General features: G+C 63.3%; 1 protein-coding gene across 1 annotated transcript in view; it reads left to right on the top strand.

Annotated features, from left to right (window-relative positions):
• Nucleotides 1-22,647, top strand: part of ASPSCR1 (ASPSCR1 tether for SLC2A4, UBX domain containing) — a 38,854-nt gene that overhangs the window by 13,498 nt on the left and 2,709 nt on the right. Inside the window, exons 5-12 of the mRNA XM_069483013.1 lie at nucleotides 1,065-1,122; nucleotides 2,613-2,686; nucleotides 2,864-3,299; nucleotides 17,265-17,419; nucleotides 17,625-17,706; nucleotides 18,063-18,129; nucleotides 18,714-18,776; nucleotides 19,199-19,251. Of these exons, the coding sequence (XP_069339114.1) occupies nucleotides 1,065-1,122; nucleotides 2,613-2,686; nucleotides 2,864-3,299; nucleotides 17,265-17,419; nucleotides 17,625-17,706; nucleotides 18,063-18,129; nucleotides 18,714-18,776; nucleotides 19,199-19,251 (988 nt within the window). The remainder of the gene's footprint in view (nucleotides 1-1,064; nucleotides 1,123-2,612; nucleotides 2,687-2,863; nucleotides 3,300-17,264; nucleotides 17,420-17,624; nucleotides 17,707-18,062; nucleotides 18,130-18,713; nucleotides 18,777-19,198; nucleotides 19,252-22,647) is intronic.

Below are 22,647 nucleotides of genomic sequence, written 5' to 3' on the forward strand. Positions count from 1 at the left end.
GAGAGTCTGCTGGCACTTCTCGACCTGCCTGTGTCCTGCGTCCCTGGCCTGTGTCGGTGACCAAGGGGCCCTAGGTGCTTTGGCCACTGCCCAGAGGAGGCGTCCGTGGGTACGTCCGGGGGCCTGGGGCTCAGAGCCTGCACGTTCTGTGCTGGGTCGCTGCCTTCAGTTTTGCTTTCTTGTGGGGTGACAGCCACCACCTCAGGAGCCATTGAGAGCCCCTGGGAGCCTGCCCTGCCCTGCCAGCCCGCGGGTGTCGGGCAGTGCTTTAGGAGGAAGGCACGTCCAGGCAGCGGGGACACGTCGTGGCCCGAGGTCACACAGCTAGGGCATGGTGGGGCCATGATTCCAACATGCGGCATGTGTGGAGACCTGAAACTCCAGCCCTTCCGGAAGACCACTGTCCTCTGTCCCGCATCCTCCCTCGGGGTCTGGCAGAGGAGACAGCAACATGGCCACCGGGACCTGGGCCTCTCTGCTGGGAGTCCCCGTAATGGATGTGTGCCCTGAGCTGGCCCTGGTAGGTTTGGGGGTCAGTGACCCTCTCAGGGGTGGGTTCAGCTGAAAGCCCAGATCGCAGGGCCCCTGGGGCACTTTGCTGCGCCCGGGTGCAGTCGGTGCTGCGAGTATCTGGGCAGGGGCGGCAGGGGCGGCAGGGGCGGCAGGGGCGGCAGGGATGGTGCTGTGCCGCCACAGGGCCCTGGGCCAGACTCTGGCTCCGCCCTGCCAGGCTGAGATCCCTGAGACAGGGGTGGTGTCGGGAAACCCCCCAGACCCTGTGCCGAGGTCCCCTGAGGGCTCCGCCCCGTGCTGGCTGCCAACTCCTGGTGGTTGTGGGGCACAGCAAGGGGCCCGGGAGAGGCCTGGCCAGGCGGGGCTGCCCGGGTCGAGGACTGTGACCGCGGGCCTCGGATGCTGTCCTGACTGGGGTGGGCGGGGCCTCACCCTTCACCTTTTGAGTCCCCAGCCCTGGGGCCTCCACGGAGACAGGCCGGTGCCCTGGGGTCCCCCAGCTGTCCTGCCTGGCCTGCAGGTCCCCGATGTTTTGTCTCCTCTCCTTTCAGGGGGTGTCTGCAGCCGCCGGGCGGGGCGACCCCCGTGTGCGTGTACATGCGGGACGAGGTAGGTGACCTGCCGCCTGCTCTTTCCCAGCCGTCTTCAGCGCAGGGGCGGAGGCTCAGGCTCCTGAAAGCACGTTGTGTTTCATGGAAAAAACGGGAACGGCCGCCCGCCGGAGCCTGGCCTCGCCGCCCGGGCTGTCCCGAAACCTCCCTCAGTGCCTGTTTGTTTTTTCAGCTTCTCTCAAAGCCCAAGAGTCACAAAAGTGGTTTCATTTAATAAATATTTGCTTTGCTCCGTGTTTTGATCCTTTTCAAAACCGAATGCAGCATGGCGCAGGCAGAGCCTGGCAACGGGCTGCCCGTGTGCCGGCCCCGCCCGCCCGTGAGACCCTCCTCTAGTGCCCGGTGCCCTGCCGCACAGGGGCCTTTGGTTTCCACCCTGGCCGGGCGCCCTTTGCTGGCCCGGGGGGCACTGTCCCTGGGGGCCCTGGGTGGGCCCTGGGGTGGCTGGGACCCTGCCCCCATCCGTCCTGGGGGAGGCTCCCTGGCCCAGAGTTGGGGGCAGGGGCCGCAGGCTGGGAGGGGAGGGCAGTGGGAGACCACCTGGAGGGACAGGCTGCTGGGCCTTGGGTCCCAGGTCTGGACCGTGGGTGCCTGGGCCTCTGGCTTTTGGGTTGGGGGTGCAGGGCCCATCCCTTGGGCTGTGCGCCACTGGAGGTAGCTCCCTGCCCACCTCAGGTCAGCATTAGCGGGAGCCTGCCCAGCCTGGTGGGCAGCACAGAGAAGGGTGGGCAGTGTCCCCGAGGTAGCGCTGGCTGGGGGCTGCTTTGTGAGATGGCGGGGAGAGCTGGCATGGCTGCAGCCAGAGTGTCACCCTCGCCAGGCCCCCAGAGCCCGTGAAACCGGGCATTGACTTTGGGGCCCACCTAGAGGAACAGATCTCTTTGCGGGGCTCCTGGGGCCTGTGGGAATCTGTGGAGCTGGGCGACCCTGAGGCAGGGACCTGGCCGGGTCAGTCTGCCTGGCTGCCTGTGACCTGCGTCTTACAGATATGGGTTCCTGTCCGGGCCTCCCTCCCTGTCCCTGGGGTGACGGTATGTTCCAGGCCCTCCCTCTCCTCAGCCTCTGGCTTTGGGCAGAGGGTCTGGGCGGCAGCGCGTTCTCCACCCTGCCTGGCTCCACTGGCCCAGGCCACAGTAGGCTCGGGTCAAGCCGAGGTCAGGCTGGGCTGGGTCCTCACCCCACTGCAGGCTAGACTCAGGCCAGGCCTGGTGGAGTGAGGGGAGCAGCAGGGGCCGGGGGTGGGTAGGCGAGGTCAGTGAGGGTGTGGGACAGAGTGGAGGGCCGGCTGGGCCCCCGTGGTCCAGGCGATGTTGCTGTCCGGGAAGGGGGAGGTGGGCTGGCTGCTGGGGCCACCATGTGGAGGAAGGTGCCTGCTGTCTGCGGCTGGGCCTGAGCCTCAGGGGGCTTTGTCTGCGAGCTCTCGGCAGGGGGGCCGCTGGGGGTGCGTCCAGGGGAGAGGCCCACCTGTCCTGTTCGCTTTCCCCGCAGGTGACTGGCGGAGCAGCACTGCGGACCACGACCCTGCAGTCGCTGGGCCTCACCGGGGGCAGCGCCACCATCAGGTAGGGGCCGCGCAGTGGGGCTGTGGAAAGACAGAGAGAAAACCTGCCTGGCCTGGCCCAGGTGCCAGGGGAGGGAGAGGTTCGGTCTCCTGCCCGAGGTGCAGTGGATTCAGGGAGGGTGAGTGAGGCGTTCCCAGAGGACGAGGCCACAAGACGTGTTACTCTCTCTGGGCTCAGGTTTGCCACGAAGTGCTGTGACCCCGCAGGCAAGCAGGAGCCCGGGGCGGCCAGGAGCAAGGCCCCCGGAAGCCCGACCTCCTCCGCGTCGGCTGAGCGGGCGGCTGGCAGTCCTCTGCTTCCGTTGAACTCAGGGGAGCCCGGCAGGGTCGACCCGGGCTGTCCAGACAACGTGGGCTTCTCGGGGACCAGCCACGTGGATGGGCTGGGCCCAAAGGCAGCGGACACTGAGGCGGAGCAGAGTGGGAAGGCGTCCGCGCCTGCCCCCTTTATTCCTTTCTCCGGTGGGGGTCAGCGACTGGGGGGCCCTTCCGGGTCCACGAGGTCTCTGCCGGCGCCTCTGGCCAAACTGCCCAAGTCCCTTTCCAGCCCTGGAGGCCCCTCCAAGCCGAAGAAGTCCAAGCCCGGCCAGGAACCCCAGCAGGAGCCCGAGCCGGTAAGGGGGTGCCAGGCCCTGGGCCTTGGGGTTGTGCTGCGTCTGACTGGCAGCAGCAGCGTGGTGGCCTGAGCGATGGTGGCCTGTCAGCCTTGGGCCACGGCAGGGTCGCTGGGCTCCCTGTCATCTTCTTGGGGAACTGATTTATTTTGTTTTGAACCATCTTTATTGAGGCACCATTTTAGATACACAGTTTGATGGTTTTGGACAAACACGTATGCGCACATAGCCACCCCACAGCGGAGAAAGGCAGCGTCTCTGCCTCCTGGAATGTTCCTGTGTGTCACTCCTTGTCCATGCGGGTGTTTTCTTTTTTTTGAGACAGGGTCTCGCTCTGTCGCCCTGTGCTAGAGTGCCGTGGCGTCATCACAGCTCACTGCAGCCTCCAGCTCCTGGGCTCAGGCGATCCTCCCACTTTGGCCTCCCAAGTAGCTGGGACTACAGATGCCACCACTGCACATGCCTGCTGGCCTCATGGGTATTTTTTTAAGCCACCTCTGTCCCCACATGGTGACTTGGGGCCGTCGCTTTTCCTGCCTGGTCTGGAGGTTTTCCTCAGACCCTTGACGTGGAGAAGATATTAGGTCATTAAATATGAAATGTCTGATTTTGAGTCAAAGTGTAGTTTATTATATCTCAAACGAGAAGCAGTACAGTTAAAGCGTGCGCCTAAGCTATCCACACAGTTTTGCCATCTTAATGGTAGCTTGTTTACGCCAGCAGCGAAGAAGCCTGGAGAGCGAGTGGTGATGAAATCACAAAAGGTGTTTTTAACAGCTTGTTGAGAATTTAACATTTTTCCTTGCAAGAAGTGGTCCAAAGCCTGGAAGAAGTGGTAGTCAGTTGGTACAAGGTCTGGTGAATACGGTGGATGACAGAGAGTTTCCAAGTCCAGCCTCTGTAATTTGAGCAGCGTTGTTTGTGCGACATGTGGTTGAGTGTTGTCTTACAAGAGGACTGGCCTGTCTCTATTGACCAGTCTTGCTACTTCAGTGCAAGCATCCTTATCGTTCTGTCCAGTTGGCTGCAGTAGACACCCGCTATAATCGACTGACCAGGTTTCACGAAGCTGTTTGCGGTGGATGATACCAGCGCTGGACCTCCAAGCAGACACCAGTAGCCTTTTTTGATGAATATTTGGTTTTAGACCGTGTTTCGGCACTTCATCTTTATCCAACCATTGTGCCGCACTCTTGCAATTGTCAAAAAGAATCCATTTTTCATCACATGTAACAATACAGTGTAGAAATGGTTCCCTTTTATGTTGTGACAGCAAAGAAAGGCAAACTTTGAGATGATTGCACTTCTTTTTTTTTTTTTTTTTTTTGAGACAGAGTCTTGCTTTGTTGCCCGGACTAGAGTGAGTGCCATGGTGTCAGCCTAGCTCACAGCAACCTCAAACTCCTGGGCTTAAGCAATCCTACTGCCTCAGCCTCCCGAGTAGCTGGGACTACAGGCTTGAGCCACCATGCCTGGCTAATTTTTTCTATATATATTTTAGTTGGCCAGATAATTTCTTTCTATTTTCAGTAGAGACGGGGTCTCACTCTTGCTCAGACTGGTCTCGAACTCCTGACCTTGAGCGATCCACCCGCCTCGGCCTCCCAGAGTGCTAGGATTACAGGCATGAGCCACTGCGCCCGGCCTGATTTCTCTTCTGACGGTCGTTTCATTCATGCGGAACCCATCTATCCAGCTTCTCTACCTTGCCAATTTGTTTCATATGGTCCAATATTGTTGAAATAGTAACGTTAAACCTTGCTGCTAATTCACATGTAGGTTGAGATGGATTCGATTCCACTACAGATTTCAGCTCATTTTCCACCGTGGTCTCAGGTTGCCCACGTGGCTCATTTTCAAGATTAAAATCAGCAAAATGGAACTTCTCAAACCATCGATGTACTGTGCGTTCATTAGCCACATCCTTCCCAAACACTTCATTGATATTTCAAGCTGTCTGTGCTGCATTGCTTCCACGATAGAACTCATGTTCAAAAATAACACGAAATTTTGATTTATACGTGGTTTCACAAAAATTTCTCTAAAAAAATTTAAAAGATAATCACAAGCCAAAACGTGAGTTTGAAAGACTGAGGATGCATCTTCACAATAAGCATAAAACAAGAAGTGGCAAAGTGCAATGTCAGAGATATCGACTGTCTAACTCAGTGCTTGAGGAAGTTGGACAATTTGGCATTGGGCATTGATCGTTCCATGCTAAACATTCAATCTCAAGCCAAGCATCCCCACAGCTTGCTGTCTTTCTCCTGTTGCTAGCTAGCTGTGTGGGGCATGAAAAATAATTTTAATATTGCCCTAAACAGGCTCAGTGGCTGACACCCGTAACCCCAGCACTTTGGGAGGCCGAGGTGGGAGGATCGCTGGAGGTCAGGAGTTCAAGGCTGCAGTGAGCTATGATCATAGAAGACAGATTTGCTTACTGGTCGGGAGGATCATTGTGTGTGTGCAAAAGCTAAGTAGGCAGGACGTTTGGCTCATCTGGTAGGGATTTCTTCGTGTGGAAATTCCTGCTGGCTACGGTTTGGCTTGGCTGGGAGGAGAAAGCAGTTTCCCCCAGTGGCTGTGAACGCAGAGTCAACAAGCTGCTGGTCTGGAATGACGTTCGGCACGTTGTCCTTGGTTTCATGCTCAGCTGTACCGAGGTCTAACTCACTGCGCACGACGTGCCCATCGTGAGCACACAGTTTGATGTTTCGCAGAGCAACGCATTTTCTTCTGGCTCCATCTCAGCCCCTGGGCCTGGAGTTGTCACCCTCGGCCCCTCCGTGCCTGTGTCCTATCCTTCTGCTGCTGCGTGATGCCCCTGGCACTGACCCCAGGGGTGGAAAGGCCCCATGTCTTGGATCATGCTGAGGGGGCTGGTGGCGGGTCAGGGTGTGGCACCCCATGAGCAAGGACCACCCCCCACTTGGGTGGGGCATCTCCAGGAGCCACTGTGTGTGCCCAGGGGGCTCTCCGTGTCACATCAGCACTTCCTGCCACCTTCCCTCTGCTGTCTGGTGGCCGTCAGTCCCTGAAGGCCATCTGCTGTCCTCTGGCAGCCACAGCACAGCAGGGCTCCCGAGAGGGGCTGTGGTCAGCGTAGTTCCCTTCCGGAGTGTCTCTGGGACTCTCTCCCATTGAGTTTCCAAAGCTCCCACTGGCTGCTTTAGGAATCATGGTGCGGTTGGTGTCCTCACCGAAAGGCGTCGCTGGGGTTCAGCTCAGGGGCGCCTCCCTGTCTCAGCTGCTTCAGAAACACTCACACGGCCCAGTCTGCCTGGTCGGAGCGAAGCCCTGGGCTCAGGTTTCCCCAGGACATACCCTGTGCTCCGGGGTCTTGCCAGGTGGTTCCCTCAGCAGGATGGTGAGTCCTGGCTTCTGGCGCCCCTGCTGCCAGGCTGCGCGTTACTCCAGGTCAGCACGTGTGCAGGCCAGAGCGGCGGGCGCTGCGTGTTCCACTCCCCTGGCGTCACGGACACCAGTGGAGAGACGGTGTCGTGGTCCTCGGTGCCCTCTGTGGGGCCAGCCTGGGTCATTCTGTACAGCCGCGTCGCCAGCCGCATCCTCCCCTCCCCCTCCCTCCCTGGGCCACAGCGCACAGCTCCCCGTCATGCTCAGGTGCGCAAGAGGGTCTCTGGTGAGGAGGACGCCACCGCTGCAGAGTGCTCCCAAGTGGCGCAGAGCCACCAGCGGATTCCTGAGGGAAGTGACGTGGAGGGTTGAGTGAGGCTGGACCAGGGCGGGTCCACCGGGTGGGAAGCCAGATGCCGAAGCCTGGACAGCTCAGGGTGAAGCGGCTCCTGGCTACTGGGGTGGGCATCGGGGAGTCAGGACTGCCAAGGAGACGGTGACACCCATAGGCAGCTGGAGGGTGACTCGTCACCGGAAGGAGGTAGCCTTGCACTGTACCAGTCTGCAGAAAAGCCATGTTCCCTGGCGCTTTGGCCTGTTGGCCGTTGTCTGGTTTCTAATTTTGCCCGTGTGACGGGTTTGCATTTTCTTGTACTTTGTCTGATGGCTGAAGAGATCGGGCACCTCTCCGCAGCCCTGTTGGCCACGTGAGCTCCACTGTCCTGCGCCCGGTGCTCTTCGTCCACTTTGCTGTTGGTTGCTTTGCGAGAGTCCTCGTGTGTCCCGGGTGCTACGGCTGTGGCAGGAGGGCGGTGCCCTTCCTTAAACAGGAAGCCTGAAGTCCGCTGGTCTGATCCGTCACACTTTTGTTCTTCCGGTTTGTGCTTTTGGGATCTTGGATCCTTCCTCACCCCATGGGCAAGGCAATATCTTCCGGCATTTTATTCACTTTATGGATTTGTCTTTCACCCCGTGGCCTTCGGCTCTTGGCTCGGGTGGGGGGCAGTCACCTTCGTCCATGGCCTGAAGCAGGGACCCTGCTGACCTCTCTCCTGGCAGCACCTTCTCCGCGCCGGGTTTCGTGGGAAGGGCCGCGGGAGCCCGAAACGTCACCAGAAACGGCATGTCCGTCCACAGACGTATTCTCTCTAATGAACTGAGGGTGTTTGCCAGGTTCCTCAGAAATTACTGCTGGAAGTTTCACGGAATTACCTTGAATTGACAGAGGACTTTGGAGAGAATTAGAGCCTTGACACTGTTGTGTTGTTCCTCCACAGACCTAATGTGTCTTTCTACTTACTCAGCCTTTTATGTCTTTTAATAGAACGTCTTATTACCGTCCCCCCATAACGTCCTTGTGTGGCCTGCCGGGCGATTTCCCAGGCCCCGACGATCAGTGTCTGGACGCTGTGGGCAGCACCGTGGCTCCTGCGCCAGGTTGACCGACGGCTCCTTGCAGCTCCAGGTGTCTGCTGTGGCTTCTGTTGGGGTCTCGCGTTTTCCTTCTTTCCTGAGTTCTGTCCTTCTCTCGTCTCTTTCGTGCTGTGTTGCAGCAACTGGGTCTCGGGCGTTGGTTGACTGGCTGCAGTCTTAGTGGGTGTCCTCGTCTTGCTCTTAGAGGAACAGTCCGTAGGTTCTCTGCAGGACAGCAGGTGCTGTAAAAAAGCCTCTCTTGAGCTAAGGAAGTTACTGTTTCTAATTTTCTTAGACTTAAAAATCATAAGTAGGTGTTGACCTTTGTAGCCTTTTCTGCATCAACTGAGAGAATGTCTGTTTCCCTCTGGACTTGCGCATCTGCCTTCGTGTCTTTCCTACTCTGTCCTCATCCGTCTCGGACTCAAGACCGTGCTCGAGCCGTGAAGGAAGGAGTTTGGCAGGTCCGTCCTTTCGTGCACTGGAAGCTGTTTGTAGCAGAGACGGTGCCTTCTTAGGGGGGTCGTCCGGACCGCCCGCCATCGCAGCCCGGCCCTGGCTCCTCGGGGAGGCACCTGCAGGTGTCCAGGGCTGACCCCTGCGAACACCGCCTGGACTCGTGGCTGACCCTCTGCTGGGGTCTGTCATTGCCCTGGGCCTTGCCCCTCCGCTGGGGGTACTGCTTGTCAGGGGGGCTCCCTGGCCCCTAGGTGACTGCCCCGCCAGAGCTCTGCAGAATCAGGTGGCCGCGGCATCCGTGGACTTTGTGCTGAAAGAGGCAGACTGGGGGGCCCTTGGGTAGCCCTCAGTGGAGATGGGAGGAGGGTGTTCCCAGGCCCAGGTGTCCCTGAGGGCAGGCCCAGCCGCCAGCTGAGGCCCAGGGCAGGGTGGACGTGAACCCTCACAGACCGGGGAGGGTCTGGGAAGCCGTGTGTGGTCCTGGTCGATGTCCTCCCCCTTGTTTCCTGATGACATTGAGAATGTTTGATGGTGTCTGGCTTGTTTATTCACTTTACTATTTATTAGTTAGTTTATTTTTGGACCAAAGTCTCATTCCGTCACCCAGGCAGCATCTCCATGGCGAGATCACATCTCACAGCAGCCTCGAGCTCCTGGGCTCAAGGGATCGTCCCGCCTCGGCCCCCCAGAAGCTGGGACTGCAGGTGCCACCACCACACCTGGTTTTTATTTTGGGGGTAAGAGTGACCTTTCCCGTTTGGTCATTTTCACACCTGTGGAACTCAGTTTCACAGCCAGCTAATTCTCTCTATAAAAGGCATTTTTATTTTTTGACTTTTCTACCTTTGTAAAGGTCTTGTCTTTTCCCGCTTGCACCGTGGTTTTTGTGTCTGGTGCTGGGGCAGCGGCAGTCACTGCTGGGTGAGCAGAGGCCTTGGCAAGGGCCCCACGCCCTCCCCGCACCACCGCCGTCCCAGCCAAGGCGCTGGGCCTTGATGTGGGGGTCTCGTAGCCCCTGCCTGGGAGCGGGTCTTCCGCTGGTGGCAAAGGCAGCTGTGCTGAGGAGCCTCGCTGCAGGTCCCCTCTGGACAGAGGGAGGTCAGAGACCCCAGACGGGCCCCTCATCCGGCGGGCTCCCGGGACTGTAGGGCGGCTCGCGGGGGTGAGTGCTGGACATTCAGGGTGTGTCCAGCAAACCGCCGGGCATGTAGACTCGCCACTGCAGGACTGTCACCACCCCCAGTCAGGGGACGCCAGTAGCAAGTGCGCAGGTAGGGATGGTCGCGGTCCTGATGCCATGTGCGGGGCCAGGCGCCTCTGCCCAGAGTCAGGGGCGGGTCTGGGGCAAGCTGGTACCTGGGCCTGACGCCTTCTGGGCCACTCTTGCTGGGGACCCCTCGGTGTGAGGGACGAGGGTGGCTGTCTCCTCCTCCCTGCGTGACCTGGCTGGTCCTGGCGGTGTGTCTGGGAGCACCGAGGGCTGCATGGTGTGCCGAGGGCTGCATGGTGTGCCGTGCTGGGGCCGGTCCTGCCGGCGGGCGAGGGGGGCTGTGCCTCGGCTGGGCCCCACCCGGCCTTTGATCTGGGCGGCAGCTGAGGGATCATGGAGCTCCGCGGGCTGCGCCTCCCGCCGGCCATCCCTTTGCAGCCCTGGGGGGAGGGGTAAGGGAACAAAACAGAACTTTTTTGGGGAACTTCAAAGTACTCTTTAGTAATCAAAATGAGTTTCCAAGTTTCCCATTAATGTTTTGCCTGTGTGTGGTTTTTGGATTTAAATAAAGAGTCAGAAGAAAGAGACAGGATAAAATATAGGCAGGTCCTCAGCGGAGGCCCGGGATGGTTCACAGACCCAGGCGGTTCCTGCCTTTGATGTCAAACGTTAATTATTAGAAGGTAGTTTTACTGGCGATCAGAACCGGGCGCTGGGAGAGTCTGGGGCTGCCCGGCGCCCCCTGGCCCTGTCCTTTGAAGTCCCTCCACGGCCCAGGAGGCCGATCCCAGCAGACGACCCCCCACGCCCCTGCCCCCCCCATCCCCCAGCAGCTGGCACGAGAGCTGCCCCTGATCAAAGCCCCCAGGTCCGCCTGGGGCCAGTGGCTGCCTCCTGCTGGCCCCTCCCCCCTTGGGGTGACCTCGCTCCTGGAGACGGCAGAGTTTCCTCAGCGCCTGCACCCCTGGCCTCACCCCATGCTCCCCGGGACTGGCAGCTGGTTCAGGACCCATGGGGCTGGGAGGAGCCTGTCCGAGGGCCTGTGGGGCCAAGGTCAGCATGGGGCTGGGCGTGAACTGGGTGTTGTGCCCAGCTTGGTGCTGCTGTCCCCACTGAGGACCCGCACACCCAGCAGGCAGTTGTGCTGTCCTGGGCAGCAGGCATGCTCAGAGGGGCTGGAGTCCAGTGCCATGTGGTTGGGGAGCCCTTGGCAGCCCCGCCCCCTCCTCCCTGGGCTGGGGGCTCTTGGCTGTGTCACCCCCACGTACTGGCCCAGTGGCTGGGTTGGGTGTGGTCCTCACTGTACCTGGTGGGTGCTTGTGGACACCCCGGGCACACGCACAGCTGGGCCCAGCTGTCCTGGTAGGCGCAGGCTGGAGTGTCCACGGCAGCTGGCTGGGGGGGGGGGGGCACCGGCAGGCGCTCGTGTCTCAGCGCAAACAGGGGGGGACCCTGCGAGAGAGCTGTGGTGGAGAACAAGGCATGTGGGGCACCCTGCAGAGCGAGGACTCTGCTCACCCACCTGGGCTGGCCCCATCCCACGTGGGCCCCCGGTGCACTCTGTGTGGATGGCTCCAGGGACTGCCGCCTGGGGGCTGCCGGCCCCAGTGTACAGCTCTCCTGGGCTCCGGGCCAGCGCTGTCGAGGCTCGGCCAGGCCTGTTGGGTGGGGAGGCCGCAGGCCACACCCGCGTGGATGTGCGTCATTGCTTCTAGGGGTGTGCGTGTGCTTTGTCCCCTGGGACGCCCCCGCCGCTGCACAGGTGGCTACTGCAGCCCAGTGTCTGGCAGCTCTGTTCTTTACCTCTGGAGAAAACTTAGCTTGCTTCTTTGTGATGTAAGTAGTTTGTATTTGTGGTAGAGAAGTTGAACAATTCAGAGAGGCCAAAAGGAAAACAAAAATCCTGCTTTCTCAGTGCCCCATCTGGACCACTGTTCACGTTTTGATGTGAAGCCTCCCGACCTTTTCATGGCATCTCTGTGAGCACTGACCACGTACATGGTCCAGCCCTGTAAACGCCGTTCTGCATCAGTAAGTTCCCCTCGGTGTGCGCGAGGGCCCCCCCCCCCCCACCGCTCGCGGTATCCCTGTGACCTGCTCACGCAGTCGCGCTGCTGTCCGCTGGGCTGAGTTTCTCACACCGTCACTTGTAACTTACGGCAGGCGTGTGCGGGGGTGGCTGTGTAGGCCGGGAGGGGCAGGAGTGGCCCTGGGTGGTGTCGCTCTGCTTCTCTAAGTCCTGGGGTGGACAGCGCTTCTTGGGGACACGTGGTTGTCAGGAGCTGCTGTGCCAGGGTGCCCTCTGCCCATCACCTGTGCCTGTGCCTGGGACCGAGGGAGTGTGTGTCCAGGCCGTCGGGATGGGGCTCCGAGTTGACCATTTTGAGTCCGGCCTGCAGAGGTACAGTGGCTGCATGGGGGACTCTCAGGTCCTGGCCTAGCTGCCAGCAGATCCCAGGGTGTCCAAGGCCAGCGCGGCCTGGGCTGGGGCCGGGCGTGGGGAGCTCCGCGTCTTGCAGTCGAAGGTGCGGACGGGAGGCCTCTTCAGCTCGGCGTCCCTGCTCAGGCCTCCTCCCTGGCGGTGTGGCCCCTCGCTGGCGGGTGTGCCCGGGCCCAGGCGCGGTGCTGTCTCCCCCGAGTGAGACTCGAGGCCTGAGGCCTTGGTGCTGGCAGGAGGGTGAAGGGACATGCCCCGAGGTGGCCTTTGAGCAGCAGCTCTGGGCGTGGGGTCTGCAGTCCTGCTGTCCGCACGAGTGGGAGCTGTCCCTCTGCAGAGCCCCAGCGCTGGCGGCCTCTCCCCGCTGTGCCGCCAGCGCCTTTGATGGTGTCCACGTGCTCCGGCGCCTCCCTCCGAGGGCGGCCGAGGCTCTGTGAGTAACCCGGGAGGTTTGGCCCGCGTCCCTGCATAGTGATTCACCGAGGCTCAGCGCCTCAAGGGACACGCTTGACATTCCCTCACTAAAACCATCGTCGGGGGACAGGCTGAGAGGGAGCAAGGGCGGAGGAAGCAAAACCCGCACGGAAAAGCTGGGCAGTCTGAGGCTGAGGTCACCGCTGAATGGTTTTCACATTTTTTCTCCGTGTGTTATCCCCATCCTGGAAAATTACTGTCAAGAAAAGGTAACCTCGGCAGGCAGAGAGGCCACTTCTGACACGACGCGCCTTCCATGTGGCCACCGCTGCCCCCACCCCGGCCCCTGCCCCTTGGATGTGGCAGCCCCCACCGGTGGCTGCTGCCCCCGGGCCTGCCTCGGCCACTGTCGCGCTCCTACCCCCCTCTGGGGGCCTGGGTCCCTTCCGGTGCCTTGCGCGGTGGCCTGCTCCACGCTGGCCAGGGTAGAGCGGCGTGGAGTTTGCAGACTGCTGAGGCCACCGCCCTCCACCCTGCCTGGCGCCTGCTGGTGTCCTCTAGCCGCCACCTCCTGTACCGCTTTCTGCATGTCCTCTTGGGCCCCCCGGCCCTCCCTGGCAGCCGGGACCTGGGAGCCTTTGCCAGGGTCCTGCGTTTGTGGGAAGGAAGCCGGGGCTGGAGTGAGAGGCCCTTCTCCAAGGCAGGGTCTTCCACAGCTGGGGGCAATGGCGCTGCCGGCAACCCTTCCCCTCATGGTGCCTCAGTTTCCTCATCTGCCACGGGGCAGTCTGAACATCCCCTGCCGTGGACTCATTTTGAGGATCCGGGCAGCTCCACAGGCGCCACTAGGGGAGCATCCCCCTGTGCTGGGCCCGAGAACCGCGCCCTTGGCTCTTGCCAGAGGAAAGGGACTGGGAGCTGTCCCTGGAGGATCTGGGACGTCGAGTCTGTGAGGGGGACCAGGACAGGCCTGGTGACGTCCGGTTCTTGGTGGAGGTGCCCCCGACCGCGGGGCTCCATGGCAGCCTCCAGAGCGGCTTCGGGGTCGGGCCGTGGAGCCCGTCAGCAGCCGGGGAGGCTCCTGTGCCCAGCCCCTCGCCCAGGTCCTCGCCCAGCTCCTCCATGTTCCTCACCGGGGGGTCGGTTGGCTCTGGGAGACATTCGGGGGCCTGGGCCTGCACCCGGCCCTCGCTGGCCAGTCAGACACACCCACAGGTGAGGGAGCCCTTGCCTCTGCGGGAGACAGCGAGTCCTGAGATTGGGAGGTTTTCGGAAGTGGCAGGAGTCCTGGGGGCGGCGAGTGCTCCGGGATGCCACTGGCCCTTCTGGGGCAGAGCTGGCTGGGCCACCAGTGTGGCCAAGTGGAGAGGCAGGGCCTGCTGGGGCTGCCAGGTCACATAAAACGCTCCTTGGGCGCATGGGGCCAGGGCCCTGATTTAGGCTCTGGGAGCTGGAAAGGGCCAGTTCTCTCTCGCTGTCGTGCCCGTGTGCCCAGTGGATGGCAGGTCTTGTGAGCGTAGGTGAGGCCCCACCTGAGACACACGCCCACCTGGGCTTCTGGAAGGCTCTGTCCTGGGTCTCAGCCACCAAGTCGGGCAGGTTGGGTCAGCCCAAGCACTGGGCCTGAGCTCAGGGGCTTCCTGGGGCTTGAGGAGTCCAGGGACACCTCCCGTGCAGCTGGGGGCCTGCTGAGCTCTGGCCCAGGTGGGCACGCCTGGCCCTCTGCCTTAGCTGTGGGCCTCGTGCCTTGGCTGGCCTGGCTCAGGGCGGTGTCCAGTGGGGAGTGTTCGAAGGGACAACAGGGCAGCGCCTAGCAGTCTTCCTCCCTGGACCTCGGCACAGGGAGTGGGTGAGCCAGACAGGGTGGTGGGACGTCCTGGGGACACTGGCCCCGCCAGGGAACAGGAAGGCAGCCGAGGGCCCAGGGAGACAAGCGCTCGAGAGGAGAACTGTCCAGTGGCTTGGGGACAACAGGGACAGTTCCAGTGTCCGTGCGATACTGTGTGCCGTGGACAGGACGAGGCTGGTGCCCAGCAGATGCTGTTGCGCCCTCGGGGGAGGCGGTGCCCCCAGGAGGCCATGGGCACGTGTCGGGCACGTTTGCGCCCCAACGGGGGCAGGGCAGACCTGACCAGGTGTTCACTCTCTGCGCGGGGTGTTCGCTGCTGTGTCTGCCGACCTTCCTGTGCAGTGAAATCTTGCAAAGCAAAGGACTAGGGGCAGAGGAAACAGCAGGGGGCTGCCGTGTCTGTCCTCACCTGCCCTTGCTCCTGCGTCGGCCTCGGTCGTCCCATCGTGCTCACGTCCCACTGTGCTCACGTCACTTCTGCAGAGCCAGCCCCTTTCTGTTCTCCCAGCACCCGGGAGGAGGCGCGTCTCTGGGTGACGGACGTCCTGGAGGCCCCTGGGCTTCCCCGGCGTCAGCTGGGTCTGGCTGCCCCAGTGGTCCGTGCTCACCTGCCACGGCGTCTCCTCCCCCGCCTCCGTCCCATGTAAGTCCACCGGGGACGGAACCGCGTGGGCACCATTGCTGCCGACAGAACAGCAAGCGAGGGTGACCAGCCGGCGAAGCGTCCCGTGAGCAGGGCTGGCCTGGCCTCGCAGCCCCACTTCTCTGCGATGGAGACACAGTCCTGGGGAGGCTCCACGATGAGCGGACTGGGGTGTCGGTTCCCCACACTGCCCTCTGTCACTTGGCAGCAGGGTGACATTTCCTACCGGCCCAGCCATGGTCATCTGCTCTCAGAGACTCCAGTGGTCTGGCCCCGGCTCGGCGAGGCTGCTGTCCCCTGTCTTCTGCCACTCCAGCCCCTCGGGGACCCTGGGCTCTTGGGCTGTGTGTGACAGCAGAGGTGTCCTGACTAGAACGGAGACATTGGAAGAGGGTGGGAATCTGGGGTGGATCAGAACAGTGAGGTGTTTTGTCAGTTTTATTTTTCACCTGAAACTCAGTAGCCCCTGGGTGGCATGAGGCTGACACCTGCTGTCCCTGCGCCCCTGTCCTGGGAGGGGCCTGGGTGTGGATGTAGGTCCAGGGCTCACCAGCACCGCCCAGGGTGTGGACATGCCAGCGACACGCTGTCCTCCGGGTGAGCCCCAGGCTGTGCCCAGGAAGGGCCTGGGAGAGCCCAGAGTGGCCTTGTCTCCTGGGGGCTTTTCTGGCCTCTGGCCTCTGCCCAGGGTCGTGTCGGGGGACAGGGGGACCCCTGTCTGGGCTGCCAGGCTCAGTGCCATGCGAGCAACTGCGCTTCTCCTGCTGCAGAGACTCAAGCAGATTTTCAGGCGACTCTTGTGCCCAGGGCTGGCTCCTCCAGGGCGGGGTCTGGAACAGGCCACAGGGAGACCCTGCTGCTTGACTCGGGGCTTGTGCCCAAGCGCCATGACCGCGTCTGCGTCAGGACCCCAACCTGCCGCTGCCCGGCCTGGGCACTGGTGGCCACAGCGGCTCCTGGCCCAGGGCGAGTCCGCGTCCTGCCCGCCCCTCGCTGGGAGCCCAGGCGCTCGCGGCCCTCTGGAATGCAGGCGCTGGGCTGTGGGGGGCAGCCTGGCGCCGGGCATCATGTTATAAAAAGCTCTGGCGCAGACTGCTCTCGGCCGCTGCAGGATGGTTGTGGCTTTGAAGGGGCAGCCCCGGGGGGCCTTGGTCAGCCACCTGTGGGCCCTGCTGCCTGGGCCTCAGCCACCCTCCCTGGCCACGGTGTCATGACGCTGACCGAGGTCAGAGGGGCTCCCTGGCTAGAGCCGTGTGCGCAGTGGACACTCAGGGTGTCAGGTGTGGCTAGAGGCAGCCTTGGGGACACCAGGGAGAGGCGTGTGTCTGGCAGGTGCGGCCTGGCCGAGCCCTGGCACAGGTGTGTGATGTGCTGGTCCCCGAATGCTGTGCAGGGCCGGTGGCCTGGCCAGCTGACTGGGAGGCTGCAGAAGGGACAGAACAGAGCAGGCTGTTCCCACTGCCTGGAGCTGTCCCCAGGTGTCAGGAGCAGGAGGTGGGGTCCTGGTGGGGGCAGGGCTGGTGGGGCAGTGGGGAGGAAACAGGGCTGGCTCCCCCCACAGCTCTGGGTGGTTTTGTGTGAGGAAGGACGGGCCCCATGTGGACCCTGTTGGCTCAGCCGGGCGCCTCGGTCAGGCCTGGCTCCGCGGTGGCCTCAGCACCCCGGAGTCCCACCCGCCGCACCGCGAGCAGCGCAGGCCCTGCCTTGTAATCTTTGTGGCTGTTGATGGCAATTGGGAGTGACCCTGTCCCTCTGTCCCCGGGGGCAGAGGGGGCAGAGGGGAGGCGGCTTGCTCCCCAGGGGGCCAGAGGCGTGCAGTGGGCCTGGCTGCGGGGCTGCAGTCCAGAGGGCAGCGGGGGCAGCGGGGGTGGCCAGGATGGGGTTTTTGCCGACACTCTAATTTGGTGGCTGTCACCCCCACACCCCAAAGAGCCCCTAACGTGGCCTGAGCCTGACTTCAGGGGCCACATGCCCTGTGGGCAAGCATGGTGTCGGCATCCTGTTGCCATGGGCAGGGGAGGGGTCCCAGCCTGCTTTCCCGGCCACCCTTGAGACCTGGCCCTGGCCGCGTGCGGGGGAGACCATGAGCTTGGCGCCTGCATCTGTGTGACCCTCCAGCTGGGGACCCTCCTGCAGAGCCTAGAGCCTGCCGTGCAGCTTGCCCCAGCTGCGCCCTCTGCCCCTAGCCCGAGGACCAGGAGCCTGTGGACCGGGAGCCCGTGGTGTGCCACCCTGACCTGGAGGAGCTGCTCCAGGCCTGGCCGGCAGAGCTGCCCGACGAGTTCTTCGAGGTGACAGTGGACGACGTGAGGAGACGCTTGGCCCAGCTCAAGAGTGAGCGGTGGGTGCCCTGCCCAGCCCCTCTGGCCACTTGCCCCGTTGGGGGTGCCCATGGCCGCAGCCTGCTCTCCTCTGGGTCCACAGGCCCTCGGCAGCACCGTGAGGGTGTGGCCCAGGTCGGGGGCTTCCCTTCCTGCCCTGCGGGGAGAGCTGGCTGTGGGGCCTGTGTGCAGAGAGACCTGTCCTTCCATCCCTCCCCACCGCAGGAAGCGCCTGGAAGAAGCCCCCTTGATGACCAAGGCCTTCCGGGAGGCGCAGATGAAGGAGAAGCTGGAGCGCTACCCAAAGGTGTGCAGGGGGCTGCGCAGCACCGCCAAGGCTCCCACCTGGGGACATGCAGCCCACAGTCACTGGTGGTGGCTCATGCGCTGCCCCAGCCTCTGCGCGAGGTCGCTCTTTAGCCAGCTGGTCCGATTCAGGTTTTACCATGAAAACTTTAAACGGCAAATCTGAAAACCAGCATGAGCGTGGTTCTAGAAGGCAGGCCGTGGGCACTCGACTGTCCTTGGGCACAGCCTGCGGCACAGGGAGTTGAGGCCGCAGCTCTGGTGGGGTCAGGGTGCGGCCAGCGCGTCTGCCTGCCCCAGTCCTGGTGCCCACTGGCCCGGCTGTCACTGCTGACCACCCCGCTTGTCCCCACCTAGGTGGCTCTGAGGGTCCTGTTCCCTGACCGCTACATCCTGCAGGGCTTCTTCCGCCCCAGCGAGACAGGTGAGCAGCCCGGCTGGGCCACGCAGTTTTCCCTCTGGGCCTGGAGCTGTGGCCGCCTGGTCTTCAGGCTCCAGGAGACCAGGCCGCTGTGGGCTGCCGTCGTCTGCGTGGGACACACAGGGGTCTGGGCTTGCTGAGTGCCAGCTGGGGCTGTGCTCACCCGGGTGCTCAGTCCCAGCTCCCGGGAGCCGTGGTCCTTGGTGCTTTTGTGCCCTGCTCACTGGCGTGTGGGGCAGAGGGGCACCCGGAGGAAGGGGCCAGGGCCCCCACACCCAGCAGCTGCCGCGTCCAGAGTGGGCTCCTTGCTGCGGGGTGGCAGGCGGCTCCCAGGTCTCCGGGGGGCCTCCTGCAGGACCCCTCAGGCTGGGGCAGTGGGTGGGGCGGGAGGCCTGGTGGAGACGCCCCAGCCTGGCTGGGCTCGGGGCTGGGTGGGCGGCCTGCGTGGTGGTGTCGTGACAGAAGCAGGGTTGAGATCCCACCTGGGGCTTGGCTGGGGCCCCAGAGTGTGGGGGCAGCGTCCGAGGCGTCTGGGCAGCGGGTCTGTGTCGTCCTTCCCGCCAAACGCTGCTTTTCCTCCTCCGCAGTGGGGGATTTGCGAGACTTTGTGAGAAGCCACCTGGGGAACCCCGAGCTGCCGTTTCACCTGTGTGAGTTCTTCCTTCTGTGCCCCTGCGGCTGGTCGGGTGGCGTAGAGACAGCCCCGTGGGCTCCAGCCTCGACCCAGCTCCCACCCCCAGTGGGGCTCGAGGCGGCTTTCTGGGGACACTGTGGAGTGTGTGGCTGGCTCGTCCGACCACTTGGGGCCACGGCACCCCTGTCGGGACCTTCTCCCCCAGGGTCCCTGCGGGGTCCCTTGGCGCATCTGGGTGGTGAGGGGCAGGTGCCAAGCCCGTGGGCAGTCAGGCTGCGTGGGAGCCGTGCAGGCGGGGTCCCTGCGGGTGGGTCTGCCTGGCTGCCCGTGAGCCCCTCGCTGGGGTTTGTGCGGCGGGAGTAGAGGTGGTCGGGCCGTGGCCTGTCTTCCCTGGGGGGGCAGCGCGTGCTTCCTGACATGGGACGCTTCTCTCTGCAGTCATCGCCCCTCCAAAGACCGTGCTGGACGACCACACGCTGACCCTCTTTCAGGTACCGGGAGGGCGAGGCCTGCGGTCGGGAAGGAGCGCCCTGGCAGCCACGCCTGGCGGATAATACGGCCTTTTAGAGCTGGTGGACTAAGGGGGAGCAGAGCGCCTCTGAAGTTGTTTCTGACAGGGCTTTCCAGCCTCCTCTGCTTCCTGCCTGGCCCCCGGGGTGGGGACGGGCCTGGCTGGCCCGCTGTCTGAGCTGGGGCGCCCAGAGGTCTTGGCCCCTGGGCTGCTGGGCTGAGGGTAGCGCCGGCCGCTCGCAGGGCATGGGTGGGGGAAGGGCCCCGAGGGGAGGCGGCCGGCCTGGTTCGCTGCCCCTTCCTCCTGGGCCCAGCTGGCCTCCTGCGCAACGCCGTGGGCGCCCTCCCCGCTGCTCTACCCCTGCCGCGGCCCCTGGCGCCCCTTCCCAGGGGTGAGGGGAGGTGGCAGGCGCTGGGTCTGGGCCTCCAGGCTGCCTTCCAGGCCCAGGAGGAATGACTGTCCTGTCCCCTCAGTTCTGGGGGAGCAGCCTGGGCCTCCCCAGCCCCTCTGGCCGCCTAATGGTTTCCTCTTCAAAGTCTCTCAGATGCTTTAATTAACAACAGAGGTGGCCCCTTTTCAAGTGGCTGGCAGGCCCGTCCTGTGGTCTGGGTGAGGGTGACGGGTGAGATGGGGCCGGAGTCTGCAGGCGCGGGAGGCCCGCCAGGGACGGCGGGGGTGCCCCGCAGCGGCGGGGCCTGGGGAGGGGCAGACCCGGTGCCCTCAGCCCCGAGCTTGCCCTGAAGGCCCCAGAGGCGCTGGGCGTCTCTCCTCCCTCTCTGTCCCGCCTTCCCTCACTGGCCAGCCAGTCGATAAACATTGAATTTGGAAGATGCTTTGGGATGGAGGAGCACTGGGCCCCCGGCCCACCCCCTCCATTAGGAGGCCCCCGCAGAGCCCTGGGGGCCGTCTTCCGCCCACACCCCTGATTCCTGGTGACACTGCCCACCAGTTGCCCTCTCCTGTCATCCGTCAGCCGGGCCGAGCCACAGGGCCTTGCAGGGTGGCGTCCCTGGTGACGTCCCTGCCTGCCCCTGATCAGAGAGCTGGCATGGCTGAGGGAAGGAAACCTGCCGCCCTGGCGGGTGAGCTGACGGCGGCACAGAAGCGCCAGCTTTCTGTCTCTGGCAGGGCTGCACCAGGGCTGTGCCGTGGCTGCCCGGGGGCCGGCCCTGCTTCCAAGGGGGACAGCACGGTGGGTGGGAGGGTAGCAGCCCAGCGGCCCCTTGCAGCCCTGGCCCAGAGTGTGCGGGTTTTCTGGGAGGCCAGGGGGCAGGTCAAGGGTGAGGACAGGTTGGGAAAAGGGGAGCAGCCGCTGGAGCAAGGCCCCCCACTTTCTGGGCCTGAGCCCACTCTGGGGTGGTGCCACCCAACCTGGCGTCCTCAGTGCTCTCCAGGGACGTCCTCACACGAGCTTTGTCAGTCCCGCGTGGGGATCCAGGCCTGGTAGGGGGGACAGAGATCAGTGGCATCAGCTCCCTGCTCTCGTGGCCGGCAGTGGCCCCGGCCTCTCCGTCCCCGACCCTCGTGCGCAGCCCCTGACGTTCTGAGGTCTCGCCGGTCCTGGCTCTGTGTGGGTCCTGGCACCGGTGGGTCAGCTCCGCCACCTCTGTTGTGCTGCCTCCCCTCTCTGGCCCCTGCCATGTCCCCATGGTCTGGAGCGTGGCGTGAAGTGCTTGGCCAGGTCTCTTCCACCCTCCTCTGTGCTGGGGGCGGCGGGGTTGGTGCTCAGCCCCGGGGCGTGCGGGGCGTGCGACAGAGTGGCTTGTGGCTGGTGGGCTGAGCCGGGCACCCCTCCTTCCTGGGGTTCGTGAGGTCACCTGTCTGGCCATTTGTCTCTCATTCTGTTGGGACTCCAGAGACACAAGCCGGTGGCAGAGGATTCTGGCAGGTACCCAGGGAGGCAGGGTCTGGTTCAAATGGTGCTGCCCCAAGGAGCCTGGAGCACTTCCCCCTGGTAGGAGGGGTCCTTCCTCAGGCCCTGCAGTCTCTAGATGGGCCCTGCTGGGTTCACTGTCCCCAAGTCCAGAGCAGAGCAAGGGGTGGGGGTGGGGCTGGCTTGACTGGGGCTGGCCGGCAGGTGGCAGGCGGGAGGCTGCCCACGCCCTTACCTGGCTCCAGGGCCGGGCGTCGCCCTCCCCAGGTCTGGAGTGGGGGGGGCAGCTCTGGGACAGAGGAAGCCCTGAGACGGTGGCCAGGCCATGTGGTCCTGGGATGAAGGGCCCTCGGGTGGGAGCTGAGGGGGTGGGGCAGTTCCTGTGGGCCGCGGGGTGGGTGGATGCGCCCTCCCCAGGGACCCGCCGGGCTGGATGAGATTCTTAGCTTTTCGGCACAAGGAGCCATCCCCAGGCTTCCTTCCCAGGATGTGTCCGGCTCCCAGTCTGGGCCCCCGACTCTGCTGAAGGAGGCCCTGCTGCCAGCACACCATCCCATTGTCACCGTCCCCACCCGGCTGTACCCCAAGGGGACCTAAGTCTGCTGGCGTTGCCAGAACAAAGGGCCGCAATCCCAGAGACCTGAGTCCGCAGTCGGGGTGTGGGCAGCTTGGCTCCCGCCGAGGCGTCGCCTTGGCTCGTAGCCGCCTTCTCCCTGGGTCCTGCCCTGTCGTCCCTCTGCATGTCTGTCCCGATCTCTTCCCATGAAGACGCCAGTCGTGGTGGATCAGGGCCCACCCTAGTGACCCCATTTTACCTCAGTCACCTCTTTAAAGACCCTGTTTCAGGGAGTCATGTCCTGAGATCTTTGTGTCTGGGCTTCAACATGGATCTTAGGGGATAAGCCCCCACTCCTACAGCCCCATTCTTAAGGCTCTGGGGCTGCTGCGGGCACCCCTCCCCCGAGACAGTTCTTTTGTGCTGCCTGGTTCCCTGAGGGACCGAGGGACCCTCAGCAGGTGAGGAATCAGGGCAGGGCTTCCACTGCAGGCTCCGATCTTGCCTCTGCCCACCAGGCCTGCCTGTGCCTCCAGCCTTCTGGAACGTGGTCAGTCCTGCCACATGCTGGTGCAGAAGGCGGGACAGTCCTGCTGTCCTGCTCAGCTGGCCTGTGGCAGCCCCCACCTTGCCCACTCTGGAGGGACACCCGATCGTTTTCTGTCCGGGTGTCTCAGTGATGGGCCGGAGGATCCTGTCCTGGCTGCTCTCCCAGGTCCCTTCCTGCTGGAGATGTTACCTGGAGGGGAGCCCAGCCCGGGGGAGGGGAGGCAGGAGAGTGCTGGTGGGCTGGGCGCGGTGTCAGCTCCCGCAGTGGGAGTGGGGACGTTGTCACAGGCCTCCTTTTTGAAGCTTTTCCTGGCAACGCCAGGGGTGCACAAGAGGCTGGCAGCACAGAGGGGCCGGACTCGGGTCCTAGCGGCTGGGGAGGGGCAGGCTCCAGGCCC

The sequence above is a fragment of the Eulemur rufifrons genome, chromosome 9 (genome assembly GCF_041146395.1).
Source record: "Eulemur rufifrons isolate Redbay chromosome 9, OSU_ERuf_1, whole genome shotgun sequence".
Classification (NCBI taxonomy): domain Eukaryota; kingdom Metazoa; phylum Chordata; class Mammalia; order Primates; family Lemuridae; genus Eulemur; species Eulemur rufifrons.